The sequence below is a fragment of the Furipterus horrens genome, unplaced genomic scaffold, assembly GCF_987537825.1.
Source record: "Furipterus horrens unplaced genomic scaffold, mFurHor1.1.pri manual_scaffold_3, whole genome shotgun sequence".
Lineage (NCBI taxonomy): Eukaryota > Metazoa > Chordata > Mammalia > Chiroptera > Furipteridae > Furipterus > Furipterus horrens.
This window is the reverse complement of record NW_028327173.1, coordinates 14,504,374-14,524,586: the sequence shown is the minus strand read 5'-3', so window position 1 is coordinate 14,524,586 and position 20,213 is coordinate 14,504,374. Positions and strand designations below refer to the sequence as shown.

Sequence of the window (20,213 nt, the reverse complement as noted above, 5' to 3'; positions counted from 1 at the left end):
TGCATTTTTTTTGGTAGAAGACAGGAAATATGTATAAGCAAAAGAAGAACGTTCAATCTGTAATCCCACCTCAGAGAGACCATTGCTATTAATACGGTGCTACGGTCTGAATGTTATTGACCTCTCCCTCCCCAAATCATATGTTGAAGCCCCAGCTCCCAATGTGACTGTATCTGGAGCTAGGGCCTTTATGGAGATAATTAAGGTTAAAAGGGGTCACATTGGTGAAACGCGATCCAATAGGAGTAGTGTCCTTATAGGAGGAGACATGTGAGACCTCACTCGCTCTCTCCCCGCGTGGAGGGGTGCGGTGAGAAGGTGGCCATGCACCAGCCAGGAAGGAGAACCCTCACTCACACGAAACCAAACTGACCAACCCCTGGTCTTGGGCTTCCCAGTCTCTGGAACTGTGAGAAATATATCTCTGTTGTTGAAGCCAACCAGTCCAGTGTTCTGTTATGGCAACCCAGGCAGACTAAGACAATTATCTTTACAAGCATCTGTGCATATATGCGTGTCCATGTATGTGTATATATTTATTTGTGGGTTTGTTTTTTTTTAAGCCAAAACCAAAATGGGATCATTCTTCGGCCACTGTGCATGATAGGAGTTCAGAGTGTAAGGATTTGAATCAGGCAGGCCTGAGTTCAAGTCTCGGTGTGGTAACTCTCTAGGTCTGCTTCCTCGCCTGCAAATGGGGATGATAACAGTACATGCCTCCTAGGACTGCTGTGAGGGTTAAATTGGAAAGTGCTTCTACAGTGCCTGGCACGGTTCCTGGCACATGGCAAAAGGCAGCCCTCGTAACGGGTGGCACATTCACTATTCGCTGGACTGTAAGCTCCTTGAGCAAGGGAGCTTTTCAGACTTGTCTGCTTTACCCCTGGTTCTTAGCACAGTCCCTGAGAATGGGTGCCTAATAAATATTTATTGAATGAGTGAAGAAATGAGAGCGGAGGGCGGGGGAGGGAGAGCGCGCGCACGCAGCTCGCACAGTGCCTGATGGCTATAGTTTTTGGTGTTGTCACACTGTTCTGGAGTCAGTAGAGCTCAGTGGTGGGTTAAGAGCGTGGGTACCAGAGTTCACCTGCCTGCGTTTTAATTCTGGTCCTGCTGGTTTCCAGATGTGTGACCTGAGTAACATTCTTTAAAATGTACCTTTAAAATGCTACTCTAAAATGGAGATAAGATAGTATCAACTTCATGGGGTTGCTGTGAGGATCAAATGAGATGATCCACATCAAGTACCTAAAATAGTGCCCACCTCATAGGGTTGTTATGAGGATTAAAGTAGGTCATTGCTTAGTAAATGCTTTATTTGCTTAATGTGAGAATGTTGATTACGGATTGTCATCCTCAGGTCAAACAGCAGCAAATCGAAAGCAGAGACCTCCCCCAAGACACCCAGCAGCCCCTTGAGCCCCACCTTCGCCCCCTCCATCTGCCTCCTGGCACCTTGCTATCTCACTGGGGACTCTGTCCGGGACAAGTGTGTGGAGATGCTCTCAGCAGCCTTGAAAGCAGATGGTGAGAAGGCCTGGGCCAGAGATGGGGGCGGGGAGGAAGGCTTCCCACGGGTAGATGAGATGTGGTCTGTCTCAGTGCCACGGAAGTGGTACAGGCCCCTATAGTCCCCGGTACAATCAGGCTTCACTGCCATGGTCATGTCTGGCTGACGCCCATGCTTCCGAATCTCTTTTAGATGATTACAAAGACTATGGAGTCAACTGTGACAAGATGGCATCAGAAATCGAAGACCATATCCTTGAGTTTTGCCAAGGCTGTGGGTGCCTAGATTGTCCAGCAGCAGGTCTCCCGAGTGCACAGGATCCAGGACCATGAGTGGGGCGGGAAGGGGCTCCTCTGCCCTTGAACCAGAGTTCTTAATTCTAGCTAACGTTTGTTAAGTCTTGCACCTGCCGGCCTAATGCTAGGCTGTTTATGAACAGTATACCTCATTCAGTGTTGGGAAAAATTCACGAGGTAAGTTTCCTCACTAATCCTGTTTTACTGAGGTTCATAAAGATTAAGGCACTTGCCAAAGCTCACCCAGCAAATAGTAGTGGCATAGCTGGGATTGGAACCCAGAGAGTGCGATTTTAGAACTTGAAGGCTCAACTGCTATGCCAGAAAGGCTGTGTCATAACTTGCCTAGTTTGTGACATCAGGCGGTCAGGTAGACAGAGAGGACAGCATTTCTCATGCTCAGCCTTCCTACCTCTTCCAACCTGTGAAGATAGATGGCAGCTCCCATTTTTTATCCCCCAACATGTACCAAGTGCTGTGATGGGCAACTGACATGCTGCCTACCTCTGTTAATTCTCACAACAATCTCTGTGTGGCCGGGGCTGTTGTTCCCATTTCACAGATGAGGAAACTGAGGCTCAGGAACTACTGGTCTCAGAGCTGGACTGAACATCTTGATCTTTGGATTCCACATCCTGGGCTTTTCATACGCCCCGTTCTTTCAACTCTCTGAAAGGGGCCTTGTGTTGACAGAGGAGGTGACCACCTGCGTGACATGGGCCCATTGCACCAAAAGATTTGTCTTGAAGTAAAAAATTCCTTAGCACTGGGCCCCACTGAGTGAATGCTGGAATTTCTTTTACTGGAGACAATGCTTTGCATGTCAAAGAGGTGTGGAGGGAGGGGGACAGAATCCCCAGGACAGAGGGTGTCTGGATGTGAGTGACCCATCTGAGGCCTGCTAGGCTTTACCTTTAGAGCTCAGCTGGGGCTGGGATGGGGTGCCAATCTGCAGACAGCAAACTGGCCTGCTTCTGTCTCCTGCCTGAGGCCTGTGCTAATATCCTCCAATGCATCTTCTGGGATTTTCTCTCCGCTGTCATTTAGTTATGAACCAGCAGGTCCTGAGCTATCCAGCATCTCACCAAATGCATTTTCATAGTTTCTAACTAATTCAGGACACTGAGCACGAGCTTCTTCTGTTTCCCCTGGAACTTGTCCCTCCAAACAGGTCCCTTCCACCTTCAAGCCCAATTTGAAACGAAGGTGGATGATCGGTACATGGTTCCATTCCCGGGCTTTCCTCTTTGTTTTCTTCCTCCACTGAGTGTCCTTCTTCCAAAGGAAAGGGTATCGGAGCTGCGTCAACCCTTTAGATCTTTGTTGTTGGCTGGTGGGAGGTCGGGTTTGAGGGCTTGAATGTTTGTCTTCCAAAAAAGCCCTGTCCTCTTCAGCGCAACCCTGGACTAACATGGCAGCCATGGGGCTCACGTGTGCTCCTTCGTGGGGTCAGGGACACGCTGGTCTGCGCTCTGCCCCACCCTCCCCTTGATCTCAGTGAGAAGCTGAGGGAAGGATTGCCAGCCCTTCTACCCCTACACAAGCAGACACACACCTCCAGGAATCCTAAGCACAGATTTTTAAGCAAATGTTTTCTTTCAAATGCATTATGGCATAGTCTTTCTTTGTACATTTTTATTGTACAAACAACAGTAAAACAACAAAAACAGAAATTATACCACCTTCCTTCCCACCATTTCTAGCACGTCAGCTGTTTCCATTTTTTCCCCATTGCCCGCTGTGGCTTTCTCGTATACTGTAATGGCTTTTTCCAGCAAAGGCTTCGTCTTCCTGTGTCTCCTTGGCTTGGGAGACCAAGAAAGTGCTCTGTGTTCCCTGAGCTCCTCCAGAGGAGGGGTTGGGAGGCCTGTCTGGGATGCAACAGCTGGATAGAGAGGTAACTGTGGTCCCTGGCCCGGGGCAACTTCCTGCTGGGTGAGTGGAGAGAACTTTACCGTTAGGAGGGTGTCTGGCTTCCAGCCTGTCTCTTGCTGGGAATTTGCCCCGTGATCTTGAGCAAAAGCCTGCACCCTTCCTGAGCCTCAGCTTCCTCGTCTCTTAATGAGAGATGTAACTGACCAGCAACTCCCCAAGTACATTCCGGGGGATGGTAATAGGTATTACTAGAGAAAGAGGGTATTACTAGGGAACTGGGAGCATGAGATTAAACAAAGGTCAGCGATTTTTTTTTATTGCCGTACTTCTTAGAACCTTAAACATGTGGCTCCCAATCTTGTTTTTCTCCGCCGACTGACTCACAACCGCCCCGTAACTAGAGGTGATCTTCATCATTATCATCCTAACAGCCCCTAACTGTTGAGTTGTTGCGATGTCCCAGACACCATGCTAGGTTGTCATGCAGCTTAACTCACTGAATCCTCATAACAGCCCTGTATTTTAGAGATAAGGAAACTGAGGCACAAAGAGGACATGTGACTCACCTGAGGCCATACAGGAGACTCAGACAAACCCGGGGTGCCCATTCCTGGAGTCCTGGACACCACAGTATTTGCTCTGATCTGATCTCACCATGGAGGCTGTTTCCTGGCCCTGAAACATGACAGACCCCATATGCCCAACTGAGAGCCCCTCAAATGTCACAGAAGTGCCCAACCTCTGTACAAGTGCAAGGAGAGGAAGAGCTGGAGCTGGGTCTCCTCACACTTCAGGGAGAGGCTCCCTGTCCTCCTGTTCCCCTCCGTGAGTGTCTGGCTGGCCCTTGACCATGTCACATATCTACCAGGAGCTCAAGAGCACAGACATGAAGTACCGGAACCGCGTGCGCAGCCGAATCAGCAACCTCAAGGACCCCAGGAACCCAGGCCTGCGGCGGAACGTGCTCAGTGGGGCCATCTCCACTGGCCTCATTGCCAAGATGACAGCAGAGGTGAGGGCTGTATGGTGGGGTGGGAGGCCAGGCCCTTCCAGCTTCGTCCAAGCCTCAGAGGCAGGGGCTTGCGACCCCATGAAGAATAGCCAGGTGGCTCTTACAGTCAGACCACCTCTGATGCCCCATCTCTCAGGGCTTCTGGACCATCAGGATAGCAAAGATGGCTAATGCATATTAGGCACCGAGCTAGCACTTTAGACACACTGACCAATTCTGTCTTCACACCAACTGAGATAGAAATGTTTACTCTCCCTGTCTTACAGATGAGGAAGCCAAGGCTCAGAGAAGTTCAGTGATTTGCCTATACTCACAGCTAGAAAGGATTTAAGCCAGGAGGCCAGCTGTTGGGCCTCAGAGCACCCACTCTTCACTGCTTTGTTATCTGCCTCCCTCTTCTGCCTTGTTCAGTCCTCTATCCCATTGCCCAGCTAGCTCTGGGCCCAAGCCTTCACAGGAGTCCCTGTCTCCACGGAGCACAGTCCAAGGTGGGGAGACAGACATACTTACAGATACTGTATGTATAAAATAGAAGTGGTGAGTGCCATGATAGAGCCGTCATGGGAAGTTACAGGAAGGAAGGATTGATCCACCATGAAAGGGTCAGTAAGGGAAGGAAAAGGCAACAAGCCTGTTCGAGGAAGTTACAAACTGGGGGGCTGTGTCAGACTGCCTGCGTTTGAATTCTGCCTCTCCCACTTAGCTGCGTGATCTTAGACAAGCCACTTACCCTTTCTGTGCCTCCAGTTTTCTTATCTGTAAAATGAGAATAATAATAATAATAATGGCTATCTCATAAACAATAAATGGGTTCAGAAGGTTAATACATGAAAAATCCTCCTCAGAATTAGTATATAATAGGCCCATTCACCAACCATTTCATGTAACCCTCAGCACGATGCTATGAAAGAGGAAATATTATCCCCATTTTATGGATGAGAAAACTGAGGCCAAACAACTTGTAAGTGACAGATGAGGATGTGAACCCAGAGCTGTTTATTTCAGAGTCTACATCTTGGGAAGACTTCATGCACGCCCTCAGGTAGGAGCGGCTTTTTGCTGCCCAAGCTAACTGAGGGATTTCCCACAAGCACCTGGAGGGGGCACCACTATGCACTAGTGAGCCGAAGTGTCCTGGAGGAGGGAAAATGTGTGACATCCTCTGAAACTGTTGGCCCAAGTGGGCCTCTATGTGTATGGTGTGTATGATGTGTGTAGTATGTGATGTGTGTGTGTTTATTTAGTCTCTGTGTGTGTAATGTGTGTGGTTAGTGTATGCAGGGTATATGAAGTGTGGTGTGTGCATGTGTGTGTGTTATGTAGTGTGTATGTACGTTTTTCTGAGGAGAGGGTTCACTGACTTGCTCAAATACCCAGAATAAGATAATACCCTTGGCTTTAGGGAAACTTAGCACAAGTGGACCAGGGTTATCTTTCTGCTTAATTTAAAATATCTGATCTTTTTAGGCAAATAGCAATATGTGCCCAGAGTTACAAATTGCAACTTGGCTTTACAGCATGTGCTCCTTCCCTGCAAAGTGAAACTGTCACTTTTATGGAAACCCAGCCTTGTGTTTATTCCTCTCTGTCCCTCAATCTGTTGCTTTGAGGTCCCTCTGCTTCTTTGTGTGTGTGTTGTGGTAATGCTGTCAGGAGACTGTTACAGGCAATTCCAGAGCCACGTTGGGAAACCAAGCCCAGGAGAACCAGGAGCAAGGTTTGGCACAGGTTTGAGCCAAACCCAGGAAGTTCCCAGAAGCTGGAGGTCAGACAGAGCTGAGTGTCTGGATTAGGACAAAAAGAGGCCCCAGAAGTCCCAGCAAAGCAACTGGCCAAGCCAGACACATGGCTGAAGTCGGGCCCCACCCAAGAACTGTTCACTAGAACAGGGCAAGAGAATCGGGTGATCAACCCAGGCCCCAAAAGAGGCTGACCAGGCCAAGGGGAGCCAGCCAGGAATCTAGGAGGCCCTGGACAGGGGACTGCCTGGGCCAGCTGCCGCAGACCACGCCCTCCCCATCAGCAACCCAGGCAACAGGGATGACAAGGAGACCTTCCTGGGGTCATCTTTTGCTCCGGGCAGGAAGCTTCTATATAGGACCATTTTTGCTCCAATAAGAAAAATAACAGCTTGGGGTTGGGCTGCTGGCTGTGCTGTGGCTTAGAGGATGCGCGGCTCTGGTCAGGGAAAGCCTGGGACAGTGGTGCCTGTGCAGATGGACGTCCTCTCTGCGTCCCGTATCTCCCTAACTCCCTTTTCTGTCTCTTTCCTTGTCCATGAGATCCCCTCCTCCTTTCTCTCTTTTCCTCTCTACCCAGACTTATCAAAGATTGGCGTAGATGCTGAGATACCCACTGGCACTGTTGAGTGAACATACTGTCAGCCCCACAAGGAGAGGGACTCTGTCTGCTCCCTGCTCACCCAGCACTGAGACCAGGGCCTGGCACGTCAAGAGCGTACAACAAATATTGATCAAATTCACCTTTGGGGCCCTTCTCTAACAGTGTATATACAACGTGGGGAATGTCATCTCCTACCTTTATTTTCCTCATTTTTCTTCCTTATTTTCTATATTACCGTACTTACTCCCTGTGTCTTTGGTGCTGCCTCCTTCTAAACGCGTCAGGGCAGAGGTAGGCAAACGGATTGGTAGGAGAGCAGATAGATTTTTTTTTTTCTGTTTGTATTTCTTAGGTGCCACACAAGACCGGCCTTCCCTATCTGAATCCCAGCCCCATCTCCTCGGCCCTGAGGCCACTCCAAATACCCTTCTGCAAACATGTTATTTTTGTCTAATCTTTTGCATGGACTATTTCTATGTCTAGAATATGCCATCCCCCCACAAGTTCTGCTCATCTTTCAAGACTGCATAAGGTATCAGCTTCTTTAATGAGCCCGCCCTGTCCCTAGGCAGTTCGCATGCCTTTGTTTTAGTACTTCATAGGCTATCTTGCTATCTTGTGTAAACGCTTGGCTGCTCCACCAGATTAGCATACCTGAGGACAGGAACCAAATCTTCTTATCTGAATCCTGAGGGCTTAGAGGCAGTGAGGTACTGAAACCAGCTCCTCCCAGTTAGGAGAGGTGATTGTGTGTAGCTATTCCCAACTCTGCATTCAGTTATATCACATTAGTAGCTTAAAATCTGCCGGGATGGAAATATTTACACCATGGAAATTGGTGAATGCTACAAATCAACCACCCCTACAGTCAAAACCAGTTTCCCAGCACACCAATGCAGTTAAAGACATTCAATAAATTGTCACCCAATAGATTTTGAATGAAGAAATGGATTATGCTCTGGAAAAATTCCCCGAAATTAAAGTCAGCTGCTTTTTACTTACATAGCTTTGGGTTGACTTCTTTTTCTATGTATCCTGTCATTGATTAGAACCTGTTTGTTGAATGTAACACAGTAGGATTTATTTATTTTTAAAAAATTTTCACCCGAGGATATTTTTTATTATTGAATTTAGAGAGAGAGGGATAGGGAGAGAGGGAGAGGAAGAGAGAAACAATTGATGTGGCTGATGTGGCTGATGTGGCTCTGTGGCTCCGTGGCTCTGTGGATTGAGCACCGGCTTGTGAACTAAAGGGTCGCCAGTTTGATTCCCTGTCAGGGCACATGCCGGGGTTGCGGGCCAGGTCCCCAGTTGGGGGCCTGTGAGAGACAACCAATTGATGTTTTTCTCATACATCCTTTCTGCCTCTCTGAGAGACATGGATTGGTTGCCTTCCGTATGCCCTGATCAGAGAGCAAGCCTACAACTTAGTTATGTGCCCTGACCAGGAATCGAACCTGCAATCTTTTGGTGTACTAGGCGATGCTCCAACCAATTGAGCCACCCAGCTAGGACAACGCAGTAGGATTTAAACATTTGTGTGCACCAGAATAAGTTGGGGTCACTAGTAAAAATGCATATTCATGGGCCTGCCCTTCGAGTTTTGGATTCCTAGGAATCTGCCTTTTGTCAGGAAGCCCAAGGGGCTACAATGCAGTGATCAGCGTTGGATCTAGTAGTCACTAAAGTCATTTGACCTTTGTGCCAACTCTTCTCCACAGTTTAGAGAGTCAGCGTAGAAAGCAACAGTGGAAATGTTCAGCCACTACCAAATCCTCGCTCGTTTTAGCATTAGCCTCTATGGTTCCCCTTCCCCCAAACCAATCTTAACTAGAGCTCTCTTTGGTTTGAGTGTCCCCCTCTCTGCTGTCCTCTGGCAGAGGTGTAAGAGGAGTCAAATGGCAAGGGAGGTGGAGAAAGAAAGGAAGGAGACCCAGGTAATGTGGACGCTGGGTGTCTGCAGTGAGTTTGGCACGAGACAGCAGAGTCTGTTCTGTAGGAACTTAAAGACGTTCTGTGATGCACTCACAGGTGAGCAGTTAGGGGTGTGAACCCAGGTGCTTCAGGTCCTGCGGGGGTGGGGACAGCAACAGCAAGTCATAGTGAGACCACGGTTCCCACAAGGCAGAATGGGCTGGCAGTGATCCCAGCTCAGACAGGCCCTGGGTCATGTCCAGACCGGAAGGATAAGACCGGAAGGATAAGGAGAACATCATAGATCAGACGGTCACTGGTCAAATCAGCTCAAACAGGAGGGTTCAGGCAGGTGCTCAAGGCACTGGCAGGCGGGGTGAACACCAGCTCTGAGGAAATGTACACAAGGGCATTTTGATCTAGGGGCAGAAGCTGTTTGCCTTCTGCTCTCCTGTGCACCCTGTTCTGTACTTGGCCCAGCTAGAGCCCCCCCAGGTTTGCCCTTCCACCCAAAGGCAGAATGGAGACTCTGGATATAGCTTTTTCCCAGTTGGGGCAGGGCCATGCGTCCAGGCTTCCCGCCAGCTCCTTGTACTCAATCCAGCACATTGCGCCCCCCACCCCCACCCCCACTCCATTCAGGCTCTCTAGACACCAGGTGTGGGGCAGGGCCCCAGGGACTCCCTGGCCCTGAGGGCAGACTTGTTCTCTCCAGGAAATGGCCAGTGACGAGCTGCGGGAGTTGAGGAATGCCATGACCCAGGAGGCTATCCGCGAGCACCAGATGGCCAAAACAGGTGGCACCACCACAGACCTCTTCCAATGCAAGAAATGCAAGAAAAAGAATTGTACCTATAACCAGGTAAGGTGGAGAGGGGAGGGGCCCTGGCGGAGGAAGCTACAGGGGCGTAGAGATGGTGAAGCAGAGAGAGCTCAATAGAGCCAGAGGGGCAAAGGGTTAAAACTCCAGGCTGCAGAGAAAGGGGCAAGTCTTGGTGCACCAATGTGTCCTGTGGCTTCTAGAAAATGTTCTTCTGCTTGTACAGTCACCCAGATTTGTGGCTGTGGGGCTTGGCCAGCGCGCTTTGGCTGAGCCTGAGGCAAGACTAGGAGGAACCAGACTCACAGGGCACAGAACTGTAGAGTCACAGACGGTTGGAAGGGAATGTGGCGATATAAAACTCAGCTCCCCCACTTTACACAGGGAAACCGAGGCCCAGACAGGGGACAAGCTTTGCAGCTTTGTCCAAGGTGGCAATGATGGTCAATGGCAGAGACAGTAATGAATCTAGATCTAGACCTTTCTGCCTGCATTGCAGCCACCTTGGTATGTAAAGCCTGAGGGATTTAGCCCCGAGTCCTAACAGTGAAGACCATTGCCCCTGTATGGGGAACTGCGTAGCTAAGGAGGCCACTTCTCTGGTTTAAAAACCAGAAAACCACCCCCTGTTTCTGGGGGGCCCATATTATGACATTGGGGCACCGATGTTCTTGGATTCTAATGGACACCTAGTCATTCTGGAACTCTAGTCATTCCGCCATTTTCTCAGCGAGCAAGATTTATCTAGAGCACCTTGCCAGCGGTGATCTGTGGCTACACCAGAAATACAGTCAGCCTTGTCACTTGTCACCCAGGGCTCACCCCTCAGAGAATTCAGATCCAGGAAGTTGGTGATGTTTGTATACGCTCCTGCTCTCCTCCAAGCATGTTTCCACGTGGGGGGGGGGGTGCTTCCGGCACCTGCCCTCTCACCAGAAGTAAACTGCCCGTTGGCAAAGTTTTCTCTGCACTTCCTCAGGTGCCGCTGCTCTCCAGGGGCAAGACTGTGCTCAGCTGTGTCATTCTGGCTATGCTCCCTCATTAGCGGGGGGGACTGACTCACACCCCATGGGCTCCCAGCTGACATCATTCATAACTGAGTGTCAGCAAAGTAGTAACGTGCCATGTGTCCTGGCCATCAGGACAGCAATGATTAAATCTGGAAATGCCAGGGATTTGCTGTGGGAAACCCGGTTCCTGCCCCTGAACGGTTTGGTTAAGGGGACGAGAAACTAGAAAACGTAGCATTAAATAGTTCCCATGATCCTCTGATCTCTTTTCCTCTCTGGGCCTCAGTTCTTCCACCTGTAAAATAAGGAATGAACTAGGTGATCTCTAGGGGTGCTTCCATCTCACCCAATAGGGTGTGTTCAGAGGTGAGTCAGGGAGTACTTCCGGTAGGAGGTGAGTCTGGGGGCAAGATGAGAGAGATCAGTTCAGAAGGCTGAGCAAGAGTGAAAGTACAAAGGTCAGGCTGGGCCAGTGAGCTGCTGAAAGTGAGCCAATGGACCTGCAGGAGGAGAGGAAAATACACATTATAGAGTTCTCAGTGATCAGGGAGGTGCCAGAGGGGGGTGGGAATAACAGTGCCAACTCTGGGATATGGACCTACTTCTGTGGGCAGTGGGGGCCATGGCAGGTCCTAGGGCAGCACAGTGACTTGATGAGTGGTCTTCTCTCTGGCTCAGGTGCAGACACGCAGCGCTGATGAGCCCATGACTACCTTCGTCTTATGCAATGAGTGCGGCAATCGCTGGAAGGTCTGTATCTTTCTCCCTCTCCCCACCTCCAACCTCATCAGCCACAGATGCTGCCCCCCATAAGGGGCCTCATGCACAGGGGGCTTACCAGCCTGTGCAGAATGGGTCTGCAGAGCTAGAGATCGTGGCGGGTTGTGGGGGGGGGGGGGAGGGCAGGGAGAGGGTGTACTTGGTGCTTGGTTTCATTTTGGAAGACCCCCAGCTGGGATGGGAGCAGCAACCCACACTTTGTCAGAGGATGGACAAATCTGTCATTTGAGCACAGATGGAATTGGTCCCTCCCTACCCCACCCGCCCGGACCCGCAGAGGAAAAACAATAGCAGTCTGCATTTGGACCACACCTCTTTACAAAGCATTTTAACAGATGTGATTTCCTTTGAACCTGGCCACAGCCAGGGATGAGGAAGGCCAAGCCCTGTCAGAGAGGCTGAGCCCCTCAGTGCTCCCCCATCACCCTCCCTTCCCAAGGCAGCCCTGGAAAAGCTTACATGAATGACCCTTGGCTGTCCCAGCTCCTGTGAAGCAAGAGGTTTTGTTTTCAGACACAGGAGCCCAGCAAAAACTCCTCCAGAGTGCTCCTTCCTGCCATGTGGTCATGTGATTAATGTCAGTTTCCAGTACCACCTGACTTGCTTGCGTACTGTGTGATGTCTGGGCCACCAGGCAGGCTGTGGGTACTCCAGAAGTCCTAAGGTACTTAGCAAGGAGCCCCAGACTGAGCGTGGGACTGGAAGCCCTGGTTTCAGGTCTCCACTCTGCCCTGTGTGACCCTGAGCATCTTACTCACCTCCCTGAGCCAAAGGCTGATGATAATGCCTTCCTCCAGTGGTTGATGTAAAGATGACTGCATATGCAGGCACTTTGCAAACAGCTACGAGAAGTGTTCCTTTATAATACTACTCTCACTTTTGGATGAGGAAACCTAGCTACCAAAATGCTTAGCAAGCCTAAGGTCACAGTTTGGAGCACTGAAAGACAATGCTCCACATTCCTGATCCGTTGAGTTTCTATAACTTTACTGAGGGCCCTGAGATCCCTGGGGCCTCATCATACCTTTTTAATGGAAAAGCCAGACGCCCGTGTATTTTTCCCTCATTCATCTGTTGAGCATTTAGGGGCAGGGCCAGTACAGTGGCCTAGTGGTTCAGAGCATGGGCTTCGGCATCAGGTTCAAACCCTGGTTTTATCATTTACCAAGTGACTTGGCTAAGTGACCTGAACTCTAGGCCTGGGTTTCCTCCTCTCTGAAATGGCGGTTTTTATATCTAGCTCATGGAGGTGTTGTAGGGATTAGGAAAGGCAATGTCCATGAGGCATCACCAGGGTCTTTGAAAGCTCCTGTGGTATCTTTGTCAAATTAGGAAAAGGTGTCCCTGCCTCCAGGCAGACACAGCCTTGCACCGGGGCATAGAGCTTGGCAAGCAGAGCAGGGGCTGAGTTTCGGCCCCAACTTAGCCCCTTCTGCCAGGCTCTCTTGTGCAGTGAACAACCTGCACAGCCATCCGGAAAAGCCCTGGGCACGTATGTTCCTGGTACATAGAAGGCATCACTCTTATTGTTCTGTTTGTTACCTACCGGCATTCTGGGAGCTTAGGCAAATCACTTAACTTCTCTGAGTTGCTTCTTCACCTATGAAAATGGGGGTGACACAGTGCCTACATCCCAGGGGGATTGTCAGGATGAAATGAGTTCATACATGTGAATCCTGCCTAATCCGGAGTGAGTGCTCAGTCAGTGATAGCTCTGTGATTGTTGCTTTGGGGAAAGGTCATTCTGCCTGCTGCAAAACCAGCCCCTCCTCCCTTATCCCTGTTCGTTGGAGAGGCTGGCTGGGCACAGTTGAGGTGGCAACTACATGGCTTCTGACAACATTTTCAGACAGTGCCCATCGCCATGGGAGGGCCTAAATTCTAATCCAGCGATTAGTGATAATCACGGTGTTATTTTGACCATGAATTGAGAGCCTACGACATGTCTGGCATCAAATTTCCATTCATTTATTACCTGATATCCTTCTTGCATTGGCCAGCATTATTATCTCGTTTTACAGATGAGTGACTTGTTCAGAGTCACACAGCTAATAATGACAGAGCTCAGATTTGGACTCTGGTCTGTGGGACTCCAGATCTTACTTCTCTTTCATGTCCCCTCCCTCTGCCCCTAGCCTCCTTGGGTGACACAGGGAAAGGTCTAAAATTTTGTTGCCTTTTTGGTTTTGTAGTTCTGCTGACAGACCTGCCAGCCAGGATTTCAGTGAACAAGTTGAGGAAGAACAAAGAGAAAGCACTAAGCCATCATAACTGGAGAAAAAATAAAAATGGAAATGGAAAACAAAATGCTGCACTCTGAATGGGGTACTAGGGATCAGAGGGAGAATCCTTTTGCAAATGAACCATTAGTTATTAATACAGATTGGTTAATAGAGGGAGCGTAACTGGGGTACCATCCTAAGAGGTGTCAGATCTTTGACAGTAGGTGACAGACCTTTGCTTTGTATCCCTCCCCTCATATCCAAACCTCTCAACCTTTTTTGAGTTGAAAAATAACAGATTGGCGCAAATGTTACCCTACACCACCCCAGAGTCACACAATCAGAAGACTGGGTGCACAGTTTGGCTCGGGCAGATATGACTTCTGTACTGTGAAGAAAGATTTTTTTCTCTTCTCCGCATCTTTTCCCAAACTTCATTATTCTCTGTTCATAGTTGACTTTGGGGGCCTTTGAGTCAGGGAACAGATCATCTTGAACTGAGTCTTTCTGCCTGAAGAGTACAGTGGTGCCCCTCATTTCTGTGGCCCCTCAGTCTGTGGGGCAAGGGTCCTTGTCATGCATCTGCCATGATGACATCAGCTTGCTTTTTAAGCTAATAGGAAGCCTCTTTAGGCAAAGCTGGAGTCTTCTGGAAAAGCCTTGGGAGCAGGTCTGGTGGGCCTGTCCTGGTTCTCCGCCCCCAACTGTCCCTGGCCTTCCAGCAGCCCCAGCCCGAGCCTCCTGGGCGCAGTGTTTTCTAAAATGGCTGACATGCAAGAGGCTGTGAGCTCTTGGGAGCCTGGGCAAGTCACTTACCTTCTCTGAGCTGTTTCCTCACCTGTAGAAACAGGAGCAATACTAGTACCTTGTCGGGTGATTGTGCAGAGGCTGCTGGGTCTCCTCCATCTGCCTTGGTACAGCCTTAAGGCAGCTGTTTGGAGGAACTTCAGCTCAAGTTCTTTCTATGCCCTGGGCATCACCCACTCTGAATTGGTGATCACCTTCCTCCTTCCACCTGCCAAGTACCTCCTCCTAGATGAAGCCTGTGAATAAACTGTGTACAGAAATCTGCCACCATCTTAGGTTTTTCAATAGTCAGATTTGAGGTGGGACCTTCGGAAGACTTGAAAATCCTCTCACAGAAGATACAACACACACACGCTGTAAATGGCAGAACCAGGACCGAAACCCAGGTCTTCTGCCTCCTGTCATTGTTCTCGATGCAGAGAGATCCAGGGCCAGGCACAATGCTCAGTGCATACCTTCCAGGAATTCCCAGCCTGGCGGGAAAAGAAATCACAGGCACAGATTTCCATGCCAGACAGGATGTGATATATGCCTGAAGTACAGATATTATTCACAGAAGTGTGGAGGGATGCTGCTTAGATACCCAGGAACTCCTTAAACTTTAATATGGGTGGGAATCCCCTGAGATTTGTGTTAAAATGCAAAGTCTGATTTAGTGTGTCTGGGGTAGGGCCTGAGATTTCTCATTTCCAACAAGCTCCCAGGTGATACCCATGCTGCTGGTCCACACTTGAGTAATAAGGGTTTAGATATCCAGACTTTTCTCTGCATTATCTAATATTCCATCTAAATGTCCAGATGGCCATGCTGTGCTCCTCTTGTCCCACCATCTTGGCATACACTGTTGGTTGGAACACATGATTTAACCCCATCTTCACCTTCATATCAAAGATGAGAAGCCACATCTAGCACGTTCGACCATCCTGAAGTAGCCTGATCTCAAAGATGATGAGGGCATGAGCTGCGAGGGAGTCAGTGTTAACTTCTGCCACCTAGGAAGGCTTCCTAGCGGAGGGGAGATTGCTGCCTTACAGGAGGAAAAAGACAAGGTCAGGGGAGGTGAAAACAGAGAGGCATCATGCTTGGGATGGCAGAGAGAAGGTCTCACCAGAAATGGTATGGCCAAAAGACCTTGAAAATAAAAGTACATTCAAGCTCCTATGACAAATTTAGATGTGTCAAAAGGTTACAGAACCTGAAATACTCCATGGAATGAGAAGTCTTTCTTAGCAGTCTCACAGACTACCAAATCTCTGACTCTAGCCCCTAGTTTTCTTGAGCTGAAGATTTAAGTCACCAAGTACCTATCTGGATATCTCCCCCAAGAACACCACCCCGTCCCTCTCAATACAATTAATCTGAAACTGAACTCACATCTTCCCTTTCCTAAATCCCCTCTTCTGCCTTTTTTCTGTTTGCCAGCTACCAATTCGTTACTTGCTTGACCCTTGCCCTTGCCCTCTTCACTGTATCAGTTACCAGTTATATAGTCTCTCACTTGTCCAACCCTTCTCTCCATTGCCATTACTATCAACATGGTCTTTCAGGCCGCCTTTCTTCCCGGACTTATGCAAAGACCTTCTATTTCGTCCCCCAGTTCAAAGCACTCCCTACCCTCCCTGCCTCTTCCCTGCATCACTTCCCTAATCACCTTTGGTGCATCTCTACCAGCTACCAAAGAAAATTCAAACTCCTTGGTTTGGCTTTCAAAGTCTCCCTCCACCGGCCTTCTGCCTTTGGGGGCATTTTTTCCACCTCTGCTGCCCATTTGCTCCAGCCTAGTGGAGCTATTGCCCTGTTCTTGAAAACCTGGTGGATCTTCCTCTTCTGGTTCTCTCTCCCCTTCCCTGTCCAAATCTTACCCATTCTTCAAGGCTCATCTCACAGATGCTGCATGTCTACTATGACGTCTTCTGGCCACAAGAGATGGTTCCTCAGAACTCCCACAGCGCCCTGCAACTCTACTGATGATACCGCATTCTACCATGATGATAATGATGGTGATGAATTTTTCGTATGACAGTGTCTGTTGATAATAATCTCTTAGTTCCTAAGCATTTGCTTGCTGGGTATCTTGGACACCTTATGTAACTTCTCCATGCCTCCTTTTATCATCTGTAAAATGGTGTAATAGCACGCACCCGACTCAAAGGATTGTTATGAGGATTCATTGGACTCACACCAAGTACCTGATGAGTGAATCTTAGCTATTATTACTGTGAGTACAAGGCAGCACTTGATAGTTGTGCCCAACCAACCCTGAGACACCGTGAACTAGATCACTAGTATTATACCCTTTTTCATTGTAAAATATACCTAACAAAATTTACCACCTTCACCGTTTTTAAGGGTACATACAGGTCAGTAGTGTTAAGTATGTTCACATGGTTGCCCAGCCCATCTCCAGAACTCTTTTCATCCTGCAAAACTGAACCTCTGTCCCTGTGAGACAACAATTCCCCACATCCCTGCTCCCCGGCCCCTGGCAAGCACTATTCTACTTTCTGTCTCTATGAATTGTATTATTATACTCTTTCTACAGACTGAGAGAAAACCAAGGTTCAGAGAATAATTTGCTTCCAGGAGACAGAATCTGTACTCTAACTCAGACCCCTATTCCTCCTCCGAGCCACTTGGAAATATAGCTTCACCTCACAGAGCATGATGCATTTTACTTCCCCCATAACAATGACGGCCACTGTGGATCAAGGCCATCCTCCTGTCTGTGTGTTTGCAGCCGTTCTCACGTTTAATCTTCACAGCAGCCCTGCAGTCATTGTGAGGGGGTGGTGTGCTATCTCCCAGCACAGTGTCTGGTACAGAACAGACACTGTAAACACATTGGGTGAATATGGGTCTATTTGATGCCTTTAAGTAGCCTAAACAGATAAGTTTGTTGTACATTTTTAATGCAAATGTTTACATTTTTTTTGAAAATGTTGATTCTCTCAGCAGAAATGCACGAGGTCATAAAGAGCTTCCCAATTCTCTGCACAGCCCACTCTTCCTGCAGGGTCAACCTGCTCTTCTCACTCTAGGCCAGGTCCCCAGCTGCCCGCTCATCTGTACCTCATCACCTGCTTTGCTGATCCACAGCCACAGGCGGAGACAAACAGGCAGGCAGGCAAGGGAACATAGGAGACTGTTCCTGCTCTGCTCCCTCCCCCTGCCACCCCCTCCCCAACTCTTCCCTCTAGCCATCCCCAATCTTGACCATTCTGGAACACACTGTCCTTTCATGCCTCCATGACTTTGCACAGGCTGTTCTGGAAGACCGAAATGCTGTCTGTCCCCCACCCCCTTGTTCTCCACCTCCAAGACTCCTACAGTTTCTGCAAGGCAGCTCAGATGTCATCTCCTCTGTGAAGCCTCCTCCCGTACCCCCAGCTCTGCACCTGCCCCTCTCCTTGGTGCAGACTAACTAGCTCATCATCTTATACTTGAGCAAGTGGACCGCAATGACTGTAAGTCGGTGTGTCCCCCTTGTCCCTAACTCCTTGTGCTGTGTTGAAGCTTCATCACTGCTCCTAGCAGGGTCAAGAAAAAAGCCCAGGTCACTTCAATTTTTTTTTTTTTAATATTACTGGTATATTTGAAAATGAAGAGTTGATAAAACACTATCACAAATATTGAGAGGCACAGTTTTAAATGTTGAACAAATTAATACTTCTAGTACAAAAAATTACAACATAATTGTGCAGCTCACAAGATAATTATAGGATTTATTAAAACAAGAATTTACAGTGCTCCATAGCAAGGGTGGTCTATTAAAAAGCATCAAGCTTAAGGACATACAAGGAGGGTCTTTGATCAAATTGGTCAATGGATCTGACATAACCTATAACTCCATGTAGAGACCCTGGACAAATGGTTCTCCTAGCCCCTTTCCCCAGAGATAGGCTGTGCTGCTACCTTTGCACACAGTAGGTACTTATTGTTTGCTGAATGATGGGGCAAATACAGTTTTCCAAGTTCGTTATTGAAAACCCACCTACAATAAGTATTCCTGAGAAACAATGAAGTCCTCAACAATGAGCAGGAAGCCACCTCCTCTTCCAGTGACCTCAACGCCCAGAGTCCAGCTGAAGGCTGCAGCAGGAAGCCCCTCGCCCACTGTCTTTCCTCTCCCTCTTTCGTCGCCCCCCCCCCGACCCCGGCCACCCACCCCCACCCAGGGGCACCAAAAGCAGTCAGGCTTTCCATCTTTCTCAGCCTCTCTTCTCCACCCTCTACAGGGTCCCAGGTAAAGAAAGAGAAAAACTTTCTCACAGGAGACTAGCAGCCATGCTGGGTTTAGAGTCGCCCTGCCCCCAGCCAGGCCTAGGAATAAAAGAAACAGCAGAGGACAAAGAAGGATTTAAAGCTCTGGAGCAAGGGGGAAGAAAAGGTCTAAGAAAGTTTACAAAGCAATCTGTCAGAGAAGGGATGAAAAGCAAGCCCTGCTGGGGGGAGGGATTTGGGCACTCAGTTCACCTCACTTTAGGCCCAGATAGAAACCTGCAATTATTAAGCCAAAATATGAATTGATCTCCCTCCTACCCCAGAGGTTTCCCTCCTTGCTGAGTTCCTGGCAGCTTCAAATACCTCTGCTCCACTGGGCTCAATTCACCAAACTGATCCAACTTCCAGTTCCCTGTGGATTTCCAGCAGAAACATTATGTGAGGTTAAGGTCACCAGCAGAAACTCACAGCTCTCAAGCTACTCTGACTTCCCAGATTTTCTGAGCCAGTGAAAATATCCACAGGATGTTTCTGGAAGTCACCCAAGGCAGAATTAATAACAGCTATCATCTGGGTGCTCATTTAAAGAAAAAAAAAGATTTTATTTACTTATTTATAGGGAGGGAATGGAGGAGAAAGAGGAGGGAAACATCAATGTGTGGTTGCCTCTCGCGCACTCCCAAATGGGGACCTGGCCTGCAACCCAGGCATGTGCTCTGACTGGGAACTGAACCGGCGACCCTTTGGTCCGCAGGCCAACACTCAATCCAGGGCTGTGGGTGCTCATTTTAAAGTCATCTCCCTTAGTGCTCACCGTAGCCTTAGGTGTGATTACCCCATTTTACAGAAAGGGAAATGACCTGGAGAGGTAAAAGACCTTCCAAAGGATACACAGCCTGGATCTCAACCCAGGTCTCTCTGACCTGGACTGCCTTTTAGAGACCCTCCGTGACTCTTTTGTTGTTGTGGTACCCATACCAATTTTAAGTGGGGTAAAATGGCACAATTCTGTGGTATCTAAAGAATTCCTACCCTCACAGTTGGGGGTGAGGAGGGGGAGAGACTGCCTCATGGCTGGGTAGAGTCCTAGTTCTTTTTAGATACTTGAGTAATTTAACCATAAATAACTGGGCACTAGGAACAGGACACTCACTAATAAAAGCATAGCCTGGAGTCATGTCGGAGAAAAAAAAAAATTCAAGTCACTCAGTGGGTGGATGTATCTGCAAAACAAAAGAAAAGCCCCTTTCCCAGAGCAGGCAGAGAAGTCTCCTGTACAGTTAGAGACAACAGGCTTCTGGGCACGTGGCCAAGGTTCTGGGGATATTTATAACTTGAAGAGGGTGGGAGTCCCTAATAAGCTGCTATATTCTTTTTCCATCACTTCCCTCTCCAAGGCTACG

At 48.8% G+C, this 20,213-nt stretch overlaps 1 protein-coding gene across 2 annotated transcripts in view; it reads left to right on the top strand.

Annotated features, from left to right (window-relative positions):
• Window positions 1–13,849, top strand: part of TCEA3 (transcription elongation factor A3) — a 35,294-nt gene extending 21,445 nt beyond the window's left edge. For both annotated transcript variants that reach the window (XM_090268775.1, XM_090268774.1), the window contains 6 exons: window positions 1,361–1,527; window positions 1,703–1,764; window positions 4,544–4,693; window positions 9,666–9,812; window positions 11,459–11,530; window positions 13,753–13,849. In XM_090268775.1, coding sequence (XP_090124901.1) covers window positions 1,361–1,527; window positions 1,703–1,764; window positions 4,544–4,693; window positions 9,666–9,812; window positions 11,459–11,530; window positions 13,753–13,761 — 607 coding nt within the window. In that variant the 3' untranslated portion in view covers window positions 13,762–13,849. The remainder of the gene's footprint in view (window positions 1–1,360; window positions 1,528–1,702; window positions 1,765–4,543; window positions 4,694–9,665; window positions 9,813–11,458; window positions 11,531–13,752) is intronic.
• The last annotated feature ends 6,364 nt before the right edge of the window (window positions 13,850–20,213 follow it).